Source organism: Octopus bimaculoides, chromosome 4 (genome assembly GCF_046866305.1).
Source record: "Octopus bimaculoides isolate indiv1 chromosome 4, ASM4686630v1, whole genome shotgun sequence".
NCBI lineage: Eukaryota > Metazoa > Mollusca > Cephalopoda > Octopoda > Octopodidae > Octopus > Octopus bimaculoides.
In genome coordinates, this window is record NC_142931.1 from 77,294,022 (window position 1) to 77,310,588 (window position 16,567).

Consider the following 16,567-nt stretch of genomic DNA (forward strand, 5'->3'; position numbering starts at 1 on the left):
AAAGCACCCAATCTATTATGCCGGCTACAACTTAATGATACCAACTGGCGCTACATCTGGTACTAAAGTTCATTGGTTTGACCTTAGTTAAACCAACAAACTATACTACCCATCCTGACATCTGCATACTCAAATGTCAAAATATGTCTAACATCACCACACACACCACCCTCTCCTTTATGACTACCATTCCTTTCTCTCTTTCCATCACCGTTCATTCCCCTCCACCAAATACACACAGAACTTCCCACATACCTCAATCATCCTTTTTAGTATCAGTTGCCCACAGCCAGCAGACGAAGGTGACACTTGTTTACTGATCATGCTTCAAGAACCCTGCGAAGAATTCTTGCAGTTCCAAGCAATGCTGGTTTTTCTAGGTGTTCCACCTTCACATTTGTACCAATCTTTTTTATTCATGCTGGTAGTTGAGTGCTGATACTTCCAAGTGCCCACATTACTATAGGTAACACGTCTACTTTCCTCATTTAACCCCCAACATTCGTATTTCCCACATCAAATCGTCATAGTTATTCAGTTTTACTTCTTTCTATTTGATCCTGCTGTCACCGGGATATGCTATGTCGATTATCATGCCTGTTCCTTCTTTTTATTCACCACAACAATATCTGGTCAGGTGATCGCATTGAATCATTGCAGCCCACAGGATTTTGCAGCTCTCATTCTCAGTGACTCCTTCTGGAGTTTGCTCATACCACGTCTTTGCTCTTTGTAGGCCGTGATTTCTACAGAGCTCTCAATGAATCATTTTTTGCCACGTTGTCATGTCGTCTGTTGTATTTGCGTTTTGTCAATTTCGGGCATTCGCTAACGATGTGCCATACTGTTTCACTCCTCTCACCACACATTCTGCATTTGTCGCTGTCGGCAGTTTTGTCGATTTTTATTTTATTGACTATTTTTGAATTATAATGCATCATATATGAAATGATTAAATTATATTTAAAAAAAAAAAGGGTTAAGACACCCTTCGGTCATGAATGACAATGGGATTGCACCTAGAAAGTTACCCTCCGAGGCACAGGGCTGGGCAAGGGTTTATAGAAGACCAGCAGTCACCCATGCATACCAGTCTCCCCTCTCTACGCCATTGACGTTATCCAAGGGAAAGGCAAAGGCCGACATATTAACAACTTGGCACCAGTGACGTCGCAACTCATTTCTACACATGAGTGAACTGGAGCAACGTGAAATAAAGTGACATGCTCAAGAACATAACACATAATCCGGTCCGAGAATCGAACTCACTACCTTACGACTGTAAGCCTATTTACTTTATTATGCTTTGTTATGCCCGTGATGTCACGGCCCGTCAAAAAATGGCTCGCATGAAACCGGTCTGTAAGCAAAAAATGTTTGGAGGCTTTATTAAAGTATTTCGGCGATCATTCGATAGTAGTACGCTAGTTGTCAACTGGCTGTCAGCTGGTCAACATGTCTTTGTTTACATCAATTCGGCAATTTCCGTAAAGAAAGAGGGAAAGGGCGTTAGTCAGCGCCAGCAGGTAGCAGACAGCAGGCACTCCTAACCCTAACCTTCTCCCTTCCTTCCCCCTCTCTTAAGAACACATTTCACTTATCACTCGCTTTCTCTCTCTCTCTCTCTCTCTCTGGCATGTGTTTTTAAGAGAGTGTGAAAGAGGGAGAGAGAGAGAGAGAGAGAGAGAGAGAGAGAGAGAGAGAGAGAGAGAGAGAAAGCGAGTGATAAGTGACATGTGTTCTTAAGAGAGGGGGAAGGGAGGGGGAGGTTAGGGTTAGGAGTGCCTGCTACCTGCTGGCGCTGACTAACGCCCTTTCCCTCTTTCTTTACGGAAATTGCCGAATTGATGTAAACAAAGACATGTTGACCAGCTGGTTGACCAGCTGACAGCCAGTTGACAACCAGCCTACTACTATCGAATGATCGACAGTATTTCTAATAAAACGAAGTACACTGACACAAAGCGTTAGACAATATACTGTGGTATTCATTGCGGATCTTTTCCTTTTGACCGGCACATAGAAAAAAAAAAATTTGTAACTAAACACTTTCAAATTTCGTATACTGGTAGAATGTGTCATTTAAAACATCATTTACTCTTGGCGTTTTTAAGAAAATTCTTTATTTGCGAAGTTATTTCGTGTTAAAGTTGTATTTCGGTAATTTCAACCAATCAATGACGTCTATGGAGGTGAAAACAATTACTGCTGTGGTTTGTCAACAAGACGTTCTGGCGGTGTAAATTTACTTTGTCACTGTTATTTCAGATATATTTACATTTGAGGTACACGTGTATATAGCTTAATCATTCAGTTATTAGTTATTAAAAAAAAAATTTAAGTTTATTTTCTGGAAGTATTTTCGTTTTGTTTTAGCGTTTTCGAAATTGCCTATTTTGGGATCTTTTCCCTTGAATAAAATTACTGCCGTTGTTTGTCAACAACAACTATCGTTTGTCACTGTTATTTATGACATCGTTCGTGCGTTTGTACTGGTTTTAGCATTAGGGTTTTAGGATTAGAGTTAAGGTTCGGGTTTTAGAGTTAAGGTCAGGGATAGGGTTTTAGAGTTAGGGTTAGGTTTAGGGTTAAGGTTTTAGGGTTATGGTTTTAAAGTTATGGTTATGGTTAGGGTTTTAGGATTAGGGTTAGGGTTTTAGGGTTAGGGTTGGGGTTTTAGGGTTAGGGTTACGGAAAAATGTGAAAAATGAAGAAATTGGAGGGAGAGGGGGCAAACATGAATTTCTGAAAATAGTAACTGAAAAAAACCCCTAACCTAACTCTAAAACCCTAACCCCGACCCTAAAACCCGAACCCTAACTCTAAAACCGGAACCGGAACCCTAAAACCCTAAAGCTAAAACCAGTACAAACGCACGAACGATGTCATAAATAACAGTGACAAAGTAAATTTACACCGCCAGAACGTCTTGTTGACAAACCACAGCAGTAATTGTTTTCACCTCAATAGACGTCATTGATTGGTTGAAATTACCGAAATACGATAACTTTAACACGAAATAACTTCGAAAATAAAGGATTTTCTTAAAAACGCCAAGAGTAAATGATATTTTAAATGACACATTCTACCAGTATACGAAATTTGAAAGTGCTTAGTTACAAAAAAATATCTTTTCTATGTGCCGGCCAAAAGGAAAAGATCCTTCATTACATTTCTTTACGTTCAGACTTCAATTTCTACCAAGGCTAGTATACTTTTCATCCTTCCGAAAACAATAAAATATATTAACAGTCAATAAATTAAGTGCAGAATATCAATATAGATAAAATAAGATATATATTTGAAGACGGTACTACAGTTATTCATAACCTTTAAATCGGATCAACAAGGAAATGAAGCTCTGATTTGGCAGCCCTATGACCAAAACACTCTAGTAGTGAGCATTCCTGCTTAAACTTTTTCTTTTATAGTCGCAGACATGGCTTTTGATTTAAGTCTGCTCCACCTAAACGAACCTCTATTTAAGAAATTATATGCGTCTTACTTGGAACAGTGAAATTGAACTTCCAAGCCCTTTCACTTGATGATATCCCTTGATACTGGACACTTAACCGGATTTCACGAGTTCCTTGAACCTCTTTCATGACGTACATCTTCCCATCTCTTAGCTGAAAAGCATCTGCAATACAAAAAGTAAGTATACAACATGTAAGAAAAAAGAGAGGTGTATATAATTTTTGCACATGTAAACAAATTTTAAGACATGAATAAACTGCTTCTATCCGGCGAAGGTGGAGGCGCGTGGCTTAGTGATTAGGATGTTAGACTCATGATCGTAAGATTGTGGTTTCGATTCCTGGACCGGGTGACGCGTTGTGTTCTTGAGAAAAACTGTTCATTTCACGTTGCTCCAGTCCACTCAGCTGGCAAAAATGAGTAATCCTACGACAGACTGGCGTCCTGCTCAGGTGGAGAATATATACGCCAGTGGAACCGCGAAACCGGTCCTCATGAACCTGGCTTGGCTCTAGAAGAAAAAATTTTGTTTTTATCCAGCGGTTATAATAGAAACAGAAACCAAATCTCCCTCAAATCACACCCTAATGTTTTAAAGAAAATGCAGTTCTAAAAACAAAACAGAAAATAAAAACCCTGATAGTTGCCTGTTGGAACGTTTTTGACTATACGCCTGTTGAATCAGCACTGACCTGTGGGTTAATTGGCGATAACTAATCTGTGCGCGTGCACGAACACATTAATTTATACAGTCAAGAAACAATTGTTGCCGTTGCGTAATCGTAGTTATCATAATTATCTGTGGTCACTAATGACTTATAAATAAATATATATATATAAAACAAACATACATACTTTGTTGGATGAATATACACATGCGTGAATACACTGGCATACACAGAGACATACGCTCAGTGACACAAATATTGAAACGTACATACACAAAAAATATGCATACACTTCCAAATATATATATATATATATATATATATATATATATATATATATATATATATATATATATATATATATATATATATATATAAACATAATTAAGGGATCAGCTTTTTTAGCTGCTATTTCTGAACTTCGGTATGTGGTGAAGCAAATGTTTGCTGATCCCTTAATTATGTTTATAAATGTATAAGAACTTTTAAATAAGTTCTCCACCGATAATGGTGTTTACATACCGAAGGGCTTGGTAAAAATTATTAATTGTTGATTTATTAATAAATTAATAAATTGATAAACCTTTACCCTTTTAATTTGTAATAACATATATATATATATATATATATATATATATATATATATATATATATATATATATATATATATATATATATATATATATATATATATATACTAAACTACCCGTGACTCATTGGGTCTGAAACTTGTCTTTGGATGCTGGCTTTGCTGGGTGGAGGTACTTATCTCCCCTGTCTGAAAACTTAAGGACACAGAACGCTTGTGTCACGTAGCCAATTGGGAACGATGTTTCCTGGGGCTAAATAGCAGATGCATTCTTCCCTTTCCTGGGACTTCCACATTAAGTTGGCAGCAAACCGTCAATTCATAGTATTCTTCCATTTTGCGCCAGTTTGGCTGGGTAACATTTGGCAAGCAAGCAAGATTCAAACTGACTTTTAATGTATATATATGTATATATATATATATATAATGTATATATAGTAAAGCGAGTTGCCACATGAAAGTGGTAGGTGAATGTTACTACTACTTTAACTCGAGGCAGATTCTCTGCCAGCCGGTTTTTGATGCAACGTTCTGCATCCTTTATATATACAATACATCGCTAGCAGTGGGGAGCGAACACCGACTAACACTCCACGAGCTAACAGGATGGTGGTACTAGCCCAGTTTTGAGCTAGTTGGCTGTTCGTCAGCCACGCACACATACGCAATAGAGTGGTAGCTAAGATCTGCTTCTGCCAGCCATATATTGCAAACAAAGTGATCATCGGTCACTGATTGGCAACAAGCAGAGTAGCTAGTTATAAAATCTCAAGACGAAATCAGTGACACAAAGATCACACACATACAAATATAAAAATTTATACCGCACACACACATACATACGCACACACACACACACACACACACACACATACACACACACACACACATACACACACACACACACACGCACGCACGCACACACACACACACACGCGCACACACACACACAAACACACACACACAGTTACCACCACCCGCATACACACACGAACACACACGAACACACACACACAGTTACCACCACCCGCATACACACATAGGCACTTAGTTACTGCCACACATACATGCTATTATATACACACATACCCACACATACACACAGATACCTCCTTCTCTTAGAAAGAACTTTTTCTTCATCCGTTCCCTTCTGGTCATTTCAAAATGTAACTATATGTGGATTGTTGGCAGGAGATCTCCAATCTTCAGGAGATCTCCAATCTTCAGATTGCTACTAAATACCTAATCAACAAAAGAGACAATGAAGACATTGGAGCTCCAAAATGCAGCCGTAAATTCAGATTTTGTTATATTTCTGTGGAAGACATCACACATGTGATTAGCAGCTACTCAAAAATGTCATTAAGGTACTACTTCCCTATGCAACATGACGTTGTCGCAAAAACAATATATAATGCTATTCGGGAAAAAAAGACTGTCCTGGAATAAATATAGAGAATCCGCCCCTCCCCTGTTATTGAATACACACACAAATATCAGCACAAAGAATACTGGTGAACAGTCCCATCAAAACATCTTTCAAGCAAAGACACCGTATATTGTTGTTTGGGATAGGCAAGAAAAGGTATGTTCCGTCACAGAGATCAGCTGTCCTGCTGATGTGAATATCTCTTTCAAAATCAAAGAGAAAGAAGATAACTATGGAAAACTGTTCGAAGCCTCCAGGTTCTATATCTGGATTACAAATTTACATTTATACCAACAATAATTGGAGCACTTACTTTTGTAAGTAAATGACTAACAGTCAGTCTGGATAAGCTTGGATTTTCAGTCGATTCGCACATTACAAATACAGTCTATAAGCGGATCAGTAAAACTATGCAAGACTTTTCTCAGGTTTAAAATGTAAAATTGTTTTCCTTTATCTACACTTCGAAGATGGAACTTGGTATCTTTGTTAGAAACCAGTTTAACGTAGATATCGGGGAGATTCAGCGTGATACAAAGTGTGTCAAGGCTGGCCCTTTGAAATACAGGTACAAAAGCAACAGGAAGAAAGAGTGAGATAAAGTTGTGGTGAAAGAGTACAGCAAGGTTCGCCACCATCCCCTGCCGGAGCCTCGTGGAGCTTTAGGTGTTTTCGCTCAATAAACACTCACAACGTCTAGTCTGGGAATCAAAACCGCGAGTCCGCTACCCTAAATACTGGGCCATTGCGCCTCCATGGGTCAACTAATACTTCAAGTGTGAATGAATGCTGACTCTACGGGATGTCCCAAAAGTAAGGCAACCAACTTTTTTCAATTTTGTCAAGGCAACATTTTGTTATATTTCGGATCAGAGCATTGCAATGCAATGGTAAAACAAACACAGTTATGACACTACCACTTCTGTTTCGAACCACAGCCTTAAGTCGAGGTGCGAATGCTTCGCACGCGACACGCAGCTGTTATTGCAAAATCAAAACCCATTCCTGGAGCAGTTTTGCCTTCGGAAAGTTGAGTAAATCATGAGGAGTGTTCGAGATCCTCGTCTCCAAAATGGGTCAAACAGAAAAGTTCAACGGGTTGAGATCGAGTCTTCTTGAGGGCCTTACATCCTTACCAATGGACGACGTAATGTTTTTTTCTGAATCCAGTGTTGTGTCTGTTTGGAGCTGCGGTATGGTGCCGAGTCCTGTTGGAGACTCTAAGGTGCGCCTTGAAAGTATCCATTCGTCCATCGAAACAGTTCAGCTTCACAGCCGCCCAAACCATAACTGACTGCAGATTTTGACGTCGATTTACGAGTCTACCCTCGATTAAAACGATTTCTGCTCTTCTGAATGAGCAAACTGAGAATCTGCTGAAACACTCGCCTCGGAGTCTTCTGTAAATTTTTACTATCACACCCGCCTCACTTTGAAGGGCTACCTAAAGAACAAGTGATTTCCGACGACTTTGATGATCAGAATCGTTGAAAATAGATCCAAAACCATAGGTGAAGTATATTTCTTCTTCAAAAATAGCTAAACTTAACCGTGGGTTCTTGGGAAGATCTGCTATGTTAAATTCGCTATCATATAATTTTCTTTCCCCTTACGCCTTTCTTGAAATCTTTTTTTCTTTTCGATAAACGATATCACCTAAAATGTTAGATTCTCGTTTTCTATCCACGTTCTTTGTGAGAATTTTATCTAGCTGTATCCTTACGCCTTCACAGAACATATGCGTATATATATATATATATATATATATATATGTGTGTGTGTGTGTGTGTGTGTGTGTGTGTGTGTGTGTGTGTGTGTGTGTGTGTGTGTGTGTCTGTGTGAAGGTGCGCGGTTTAGCGGTTACGGTGTTGCACTCACGATCGCTACATCGTGGGTTCGATTCCCGAGCCACGTGGAGCGTTTTGCTCTTGAGCAAAATACTTCACTTCATGTTGCTTCAGTCTTCACAGTTGTAAATGGGTAACCCTTCAATCTGTAATTATGTAAGTGAGCTTTCGGTACCTGAAATGAATATTTACCCAGTCAACAAGAATTTCTCTACGTAGTCTTATGAGCGTCTGAAATTAGCCATCAAATCTTCCTCTAATCAATTCACACCGCACACCATTATAAAAAGGGATAAAACAAATGACAAAAGACGAACGCTCATGGCCAGACTACCATTGATTAAAGGTTTGCTCGATCACTCTCACTTGGCATAAGACATCACTAGCAACACATATATATACACATATTTTATAGTTTGTACATTTTATCTCGAATGAATTTCAAATTGGTATGTGTATCTTTGAATTTATTAAGTAAAAATAGCTTTATAAAAACTTACCATCATTAACTTTGTAAACCAGCGTTCTGCTGCTGGTGTTGTTGCAGGTAAATATGATGACTGCCGTCTTATTAATGATTGCAGTTGTCGTATTTTCAATCATGATGTTACATTGTATTGGGGGATAGAAATAGAAGTTAAACTGTTGGATTACATTCTGCAAAATATTCTAGAAGTGTAAAAAAGACAGTTACATGAAAGTTGCTGTTCTCGTTTCTGATGGTAATAACGCAATGATAACGATGACAATGATGACAATAATAATCCTTTCTACTATAAGTACAAAGCCTGAAATTTTGGGGAAGGAGTTTAGTCGATTACATCGACCTCAGTACGTAACTGGTACTTAATACATCGAAAGGATGAAAGTTGACCTCGGCGGAATTTGAACTCAAAAAGTAAGGACGGACGAAATACTACGAAGCATTTTGCTCGGCGTGCTAACAATACTTTCTACTAAAGTAGGGGAGGGGGTGAGTTGATTACATTTCAACCTCAGTGTTTCACTGGTACTTGATTTATCAACTCCGAAAGGATGAAAGGCAAAGCTGACCACGGCAAAATTTGAACTCAGAACATGAAGACAGACGAGATACTGCTAAGCATTTCACCCTGTGTGGTAATGATTCTGCCAGCTTGCCGCCTTAATAACAATAATGATGTGGATGATGATGATAAAATTAATAATAATAATAATAATATCACATTAGATAAAGCAAATGAAATAAGAGAATTAGACCAAAACCAGACATACAAATACTTAGAAATCAATGAACTAGATACGGTACATTACACACAAGCGAAAAACAAGATAAGAAAGGAATACTACAGACGAGTTAGATTAACATTAAAAACAGAGATCAATGCAAAAAACAAGATAATAGGTGCCGATACTCTATCCGTGCCAGTTACAGCTACAATATTCTTAATTGGACCAAACAGGAAAACAAGAAAAATAATGACAGAATTTAGGATGCACCACCCAAAATATGACGTAGAAACGGTATATATACCACGTATAGAAGGTGGGAGAAACCTTATACAGCAAGAAAGCTATTATACAATAGCCATCATAGGACTCCAGAAATACCTAATTCAGAAGCATAGAATATTTGTACAACTAGCCACAAAACACTAACAGAACCAAGAACTGTTTTAAGTTTTTAAGGAAGCTGAAAAATATTAAAACGAAGTCATAATACCTAACAACTATGAAGAAAAAGAAGAAACAACGAAAGCTTTACAACAACTGAACTCCAGACTGAAACTGAAACAGCAATGTATCATGATAAAACGATGGAAAGAAAAGCCCCTTCATGGTAAATACTGGGTTAAACTAAACAGAAAAGAAATAGACAAAGCAAAATCCCAACGGTTTATCGTGACACCATTACTGGTCATGCTTCTACTACTACTACTACTACTACTACTACTACTACTACTACTACTACTACTACTACTACTACTACTACTACTACTACTACTACTACTATATGTCTGACTTTTGCTTTGTATTTGTACAAGTTGATTCCAAGAGACCTCAAGAGAAAACAAATTAGACGTTCATGTTGGTGTTATGCCTAGGGTGTCATATATTTTGGTTTTGTTCTAGAGAATGTTTAATATGTTATTATTATTGTTATTATTATTATTATTATCATTATTTTATTGTCTTTGCACAGCTTCTAGCGATGGAGATGTACTATGGTGTCAGCTGTTCACTACCAGTGAACTAAAGTAACACTCCTCATTTTTCGAGCACCATCCGGAGTATTCGAGCGGTTCCAAGCAGTGCTGTTTTCTGCAGGTGATCCACCCTTATTGTAGCCCCTATTTGTCCCATGTACTTCTCAAGGTTTTTACTCACTGTTCCCAGGGCTCCAACAATTATTGGTAATAGTGCAATGGCACTCTTCTTTTAATTTTAACAACAACAACAACAACAACAACAACAATAATAATAATATAATTATTATTATTATCATCATTGTTGTTGTTGTTGTTGTTGTTGTTGTTGTTGTTGTTGTTGTTGTTATTATTATTATCATTATTAATATTATCGTTATTATTATAATACGAAAACTCATGGTTTATTTTGCTAGGTATGATGGAAAGTGTCAGCTGTACACAACCAGCACATTAAGGTGACACTTGATTACTGATCATGCTTCAAGAACCCTGCGAAGAATTCTTGCAGTTCCAAGCAATGCTGACTTACGTGCACCGATCTTTTTGACTCATGCTGGTTGTTGAGTGCTGATACTTTCAAGTGCACCAGTTACTATTGATATCACGTCTCCTCTCTTAATTAACCACAATTTCCCACTTAAATATTTCCCACTTAAATATTTCCCACTTAAATATTTCCCACTTAAATATTTCCCACTTAAATATTTCCCACTTAAATATTTCCCACTTTAAATATTGTCACTGTAGGATGGAAGGAAGGTTGTGTATGAACAGACAGTGATATCAACAATTACTAGTGACAGAATTGTAAAAGAATATAGACCTTGAAAGGTATTGCATTACAAGTTTTATATAAGGATTGTCGGGTCTTGCATTACCGTTAATACATCTATTTTAGTATATTACATGTAAAACTACATGCTATGATATATATATATATATATATATATATATATATATATATATATATATATATATATATATATATATATATATATATATATATATATATATATTTATATATATATATATAGCACAACTCAAGCAAAACCATATAACATAAATTTAAACTTTTATTCATTATTCTTATTTGTCAACTCTCTTTACATATTTCTAAAAGGTCCAGAAACAAACATCTTTGGCAATCAAAGTCAGTTCTGTTTTCTTCAATATTTGTACATGAATATTTGTACATGAATATTTACATTCTTTTACAATTCTGCCATATGTAATCGCTGAACTGATAGTTTGCTTATAAAAAAAACAAAAAACAAAAAAAAAACTGTTCCATTCGTTAGTGATGACTTTTAAGTTGACGATAACGAAACCGAAACGGATGGCGAGAAATTTGAGGCTGATGAAGATGTATCCGAGGTTGCGCTGATGAAATTGAAGTTGGCATTATCGAATCTGAAGTGATAAACCATATGCATGCATGCATACATGAATACATACATACATACATACATACATACATGCATGCATACATACATACATACATACATACATACATGCATGCATGCATGCATACATACATACATACATACATACATACATACATATATGTACACTCACACACACATGCACATATATATGTATATATAGGCGCATGCATAGCCGTTTGGTAAGACGCTTGCTTCCCAATTACCCGGCTCCGGGTTCAGTCCCATTGTATGGCACCTTGGGCAAGTGTCTTCTACTATAGTTTTGAGCCTTACAAAGCTTTGTGAGTGGATTTTGTGAACGGAAACTCAATGTAGTCTCTCGTATACACACACACACACACACACACACACACACACACACACACACACACGCACGCGCGCGCACGCACACACACACACACACACACACACACACACACAGACGCACGCACACACATGCACATATAAATGTGCGTGTGTGCGTGTCTTGGTGTCTGTGTTTGTTCTCCACTATCGCTTGACAACCGGAGCATGTGTATATTACTTACTTTCAAATAACCGACTATCGTCATTTCTGGTAAATCTGTGAGGACGGTCTTTAGAATATAAGTAATGTTTTCAAACTGACTAATTCTAATCCAAGTTTCATCATTCGGATTATCCACTGAAAATGAGATTAAAAAGAAATAAACTGAAAGAAAACAAAGACATGGTTGGGAAATAACTTCAATTAGAAAGCATGAGAAACTGAAACCAGCTGGAGATTTCTGAGCAGGTGATAAAAAATCATAGTAAATATTCTCTAGTATTAAGATTTAAATATCTTTCCATCAGCACTCATTGCATTTACCCAAATCCTTTTCAGAGGAGCATACGTAGTCGCTTGATTTGCTAAAAAATAGCATGAAATTTCCCTTTAAATCATATGCTGCATCTATCTATCTATCTATCTATCTATCTATCTATCTATCTATCTATCTATCTATCTATCCCCCTTTCTCTCTCTCTCTTTCCTTCTTTCTTTATATATATACATACATACATACATACATACATACATACATACATATATATATATATATATATATATATATATATATATATATATATATATATATATATATATATATATATATATATATATATATATATCAATTATTAGCGACGGAAGCAGATCCAACTCAACGTGGATGTTTTTTTAGAAAACCAAATACTGCGTTATTTGCTTTAAGAGATCTTGTCATATAGGTGCCTGGTGCATAAAAGGACACACATAGATCGCAGCAGACGAGATTCGTCCGTCATCGCCGTTGTGATTCTCATATCATGTTATTTCAGTCAACTGGAAATCATCAGTGGAGAGCGTCCGGTCACCGCATGCCAGTCAAACCTCGATGTTATGATATACAGATATGTCGTAAATAACCATCAGGATAATTAAACTTTAATCATTTATCGGATGTAGCTGTACATCGTTAACCAGCTAGGTTGATTTCAGCAAGGCATTTGACAGAGTAGACCACAAAATCCTGCTGAAGAAACTGTCCAACATTGGAGTCCGTGGAAAGCTGCGGCAGTGGATAAAGTGTTTCCTGACAAACAGCACCCAACATGTGTTTGAGGGTATACGATCAAGCTCAGCCAAAGTCTGTAGTAGTGTCCCACAAGGTACTTTGTTGGGCCCACTCCTCTTCATTATTTACATCAACGACTTAGTAGATGTCATCAAACATTCTACATTGAAAATCTTTGCAGATGATTCTAAACTCCAGAAAGCCCTAAACGGCATAAGAGACCGAACATGCCTTCAGTCAGATCTGTGTGCTATTGTCCAATGGGCTGAAAAAAACAATATGCTTTTAAATGAAGATAAGTTTGATTTGATCCACTTTGGGAAAGAGGCAACTCTGAAACTATGATATGCTCTTCCCTCAGGCGACTCCCTAATGTCATCCAACAACACCAGAGATGTTGGAGTAATCGTTGATAAAAATCTAAGCTGGAGTTCCCACGTAAACAGCAAGGTTGTCTTGGCCCGCAAGATGTGCTCCTTGATTCTGAGAACTTTCTGGTCTAGAGATGCCTACACTATCGTCCTTCTCTACTCCATTTTTGCCCAGTGTGGTACCCCCCCCCATACGAAGCAACTCATTATGAAAGCAGAAGCACTACAGCGGTCCATAACAAGAAAGATAGACAGTATGAGAGGCATTGATTATTGGTGTCGACTAAAAAAAAACTCAATCTGTACTCTCCAATGCCGCCGGGAGCGCTACATGAAATGATGTTGGCATCACTTTTAAAATCCATCTATGACTTGGTCCCCGTGCTATCCGCCCACTACAAAAATCGAACTCGGTACACATAGCAACATACGTCACAATTACTTTACCTCAACCAATCCAGCTGTCTTTAATACCATACCAAAATAGATCAAAACGGAAACGGATCCCATAAAATTCAAATGTTCACTGGACAAATTTCTTCAAAAAATCTCGGACCAACCTCCTACACCCGGATATATCTTCAACAATAATAACTCTTTGCTAGAGTGGGCCATGGTGTCCCATATATGACTAAAAAACTTCACCAGATGGTGCTATTGAGTTAGACATGGCCTGGGCCTATTCTGGCCGAAACCTATCAAAGTTATCAAAGTTATATATATAAATTAGGTTGGCAACTAAGTTCCCGCCGTTTGTTTTTTAAATTTTGGAATTTATTGCGTTTTTAAATTTTGGAATCGATTTTTTTCGAGAATTCTATTTTTGAATCATTTTGGAATCTATTTTGCTTTTTTTTTTCTTGTTAATTTTAGTTAAGTTTTGTTTATTTTCAGATCATTAAAATGGAAAGTCAAGTTAAGAAAAACGAGCATTTTCGATACCTCCTTTTTGCTTTTAATCAAGGTTCTAAGGCCACAGAAGCTACTCCCGACAATTGTACGGTGTATGGAGAGGGTGCGAGAGCTCAAAGAACCGTTCGTGATTGGTATGCCAAGTTCAAAAGCGGAAATTTTGACCTCAAAGACGCACCTCGTTCTGGCCGTCCAGTTGAGTTCGATGAAGAGCGATTAAACCAACTTTTGCACGAAAATTCTCGTCAAACGACAAGGGAAATGGTAGAGAAAACGGAATACTCCCACACTTCTATAGGAAGGTTCAGAAGTATGGAGCATGGGTTCTGCATGCTTTAAGTGACAACAACAAAAATCAACGAGCTACAATCTCCGCTGGTTTGCTTGCTCGTCACCACTCAACTCATGGACACAAGCAACAATTTCTTTACCGAATCGTTACTGGCGACAAAAAATGGTGCCTGTACATCAATATGAAGCAGCGTAAGGAATGACTTAGTCCCGGTAAACAAGCAACACCGCGCGCGAAACAAGATCTTCATCTGCGTAAAATGATGTTATGCGTATGGTGGGACTGGGAAGGGATTACCCATTTGAATTGCTTGAACGGAACCAAACGGTCAACGTGGAACTCTGTGTTCAACAGATGGAACGACTCAACACGGCTATTCAAGAGAAAAGACCTAAGGGCAGCATGAATTCTTCTGCTGCACGACAACGCCCGCCCTCATATCACCAATATGACAAAAGAAGCCATTCAAACTCATAGCTGGGAAGTGCTGCCACACTCGCTGTACTCTCCTGATTTGGCACCAACGGATTTCCACCTCTTTCGATCTCTTTCAAATGCTCTGCGCGGAGTTTCGTTCAATACTGATGCAGAATTGAGAGCTTAGTTGGATCAATTTTTCGAATCGACATCGGGTGATTTCTACCAACGAAGTATTGAAGATCTTGTTGAACGGTGGGAAGAAGTTATAAGCAACAAGGGTGAATACATTATTGATTAATTAGTTGTTATTTTTTATTAAACCTTTTAAAAAAATTTTAATTAAAAAACAGCGGGAATTTAGTTGCCAACATATTTGCATATGTATGTATCTGTGTACATGTGTGTGTGTGCCTCTGTTAGAATACAACTTTTCGCTTAGCAGTATTTGATTAAACCAAGTGGCCCAATCGTGTATATTCTAATTGCACATTTATTTAGGAAATATGCAATGGAAAATTATTTGACGTTCTTTTTAGTTACTTAACCTTTTCTGAATGGAGGTGTTTTAGTAAGGTAAAGTTTGATGTGTTCTCGAGCGAGTGATGACCTACAATCGTTTCAAAGCATCAAAAATTACACATGTAGCTTGAATAGAAAGGCATAAATAAGATGTGAGCTGCCTTTATGAAGAACGAAGCAATATATCAATTTCATTGCAAAAGACATAGACTATAAATTGCAATGGAATGAATTTGAACGCTCGAGTTGCTGATTGAGCAAATCTCTGAGCGAACGAGTTCTAGCTAGGGCTGCCTTGTTCTTAATTACATTACTGAATAACTCATTTTATTTTCTGAAGATGATAGGATTACAATATAAGGAGAATTAGCCGCTTTCCCAGCAGGTTGAATAAAGCAGATATTTACACATATGGTCAATGAATTTGGTTTGAAAACTAAATCATTAAATTCTTCAAACCTAAATATATCAAAGAAATCAAAAACATTCTTGTCTGCTTTTGTTTTTACTTACGAACAATATAACTTGGAAGAATCCCTAGTGCTAATGTTTTGAAATCGGCGGGAATAGCTTGAGTTGCAGCTTGAGCTTTAATGAGCTTTGAAAACTGTTCAGTCGTAACAAAATCTTGTTGCTTTAAGCTGACCTGGAACTTTAAAAAAATAAATAAGAAACGCAGAAAATAAATAAATAAGAAACAATTGCGAACTCTTACAAACGTGTACTCGCTCGCGCGCGCGCCCGTGCTCGCACGAACAGGCACGCGCGCGCGCGCACACACACGCGCACACACGCACGCATATGATTACTCTTTACTCTTTTACTCTTTTACTCTTTTACTTGTTTCAGTCATTTG

General features: G+C 37.6%; 1 protein-coding gene across 2 annotated transcripts in view; it reads right to left on the reverse strand.

Annotated features, from left to right (window-relative positions):
- Nucleotides 1-16,567, reverse strand: part of LOC106872857 (uncharacterized) — a 245,850-nt gene that overhangs the window by 154,762 nt on the left and 74,521 nt on the right. For both annotated transcript variants that reach the window (XM_089350847.1, XM_089350848.1), the window contains exons 5-8: nucleotides 16,225-16,363; nucleotides 12,172-12,287; nucleotides 8,511-8,679; nucleotides 3,506-3,640 (exon numbers count right to left, since the gene is read on the reverse strand). In XM_089350847.1, the coding sequence (XP_089206973.1) occupies nucleotides 3,506-3,640; nucleotides 8,511-8,679; nucleotides 12,172-12,287; nucleotides 16,225-16,363 (559 nt within the window). The remainder of the gene's footprint in view (nucleotides 1-3,505; nucleotides 3,641-8,510; nucleotides 8,680-12,171; nucleotides 12,288-16,224; nucleotides 16,364-16,567) is intronic.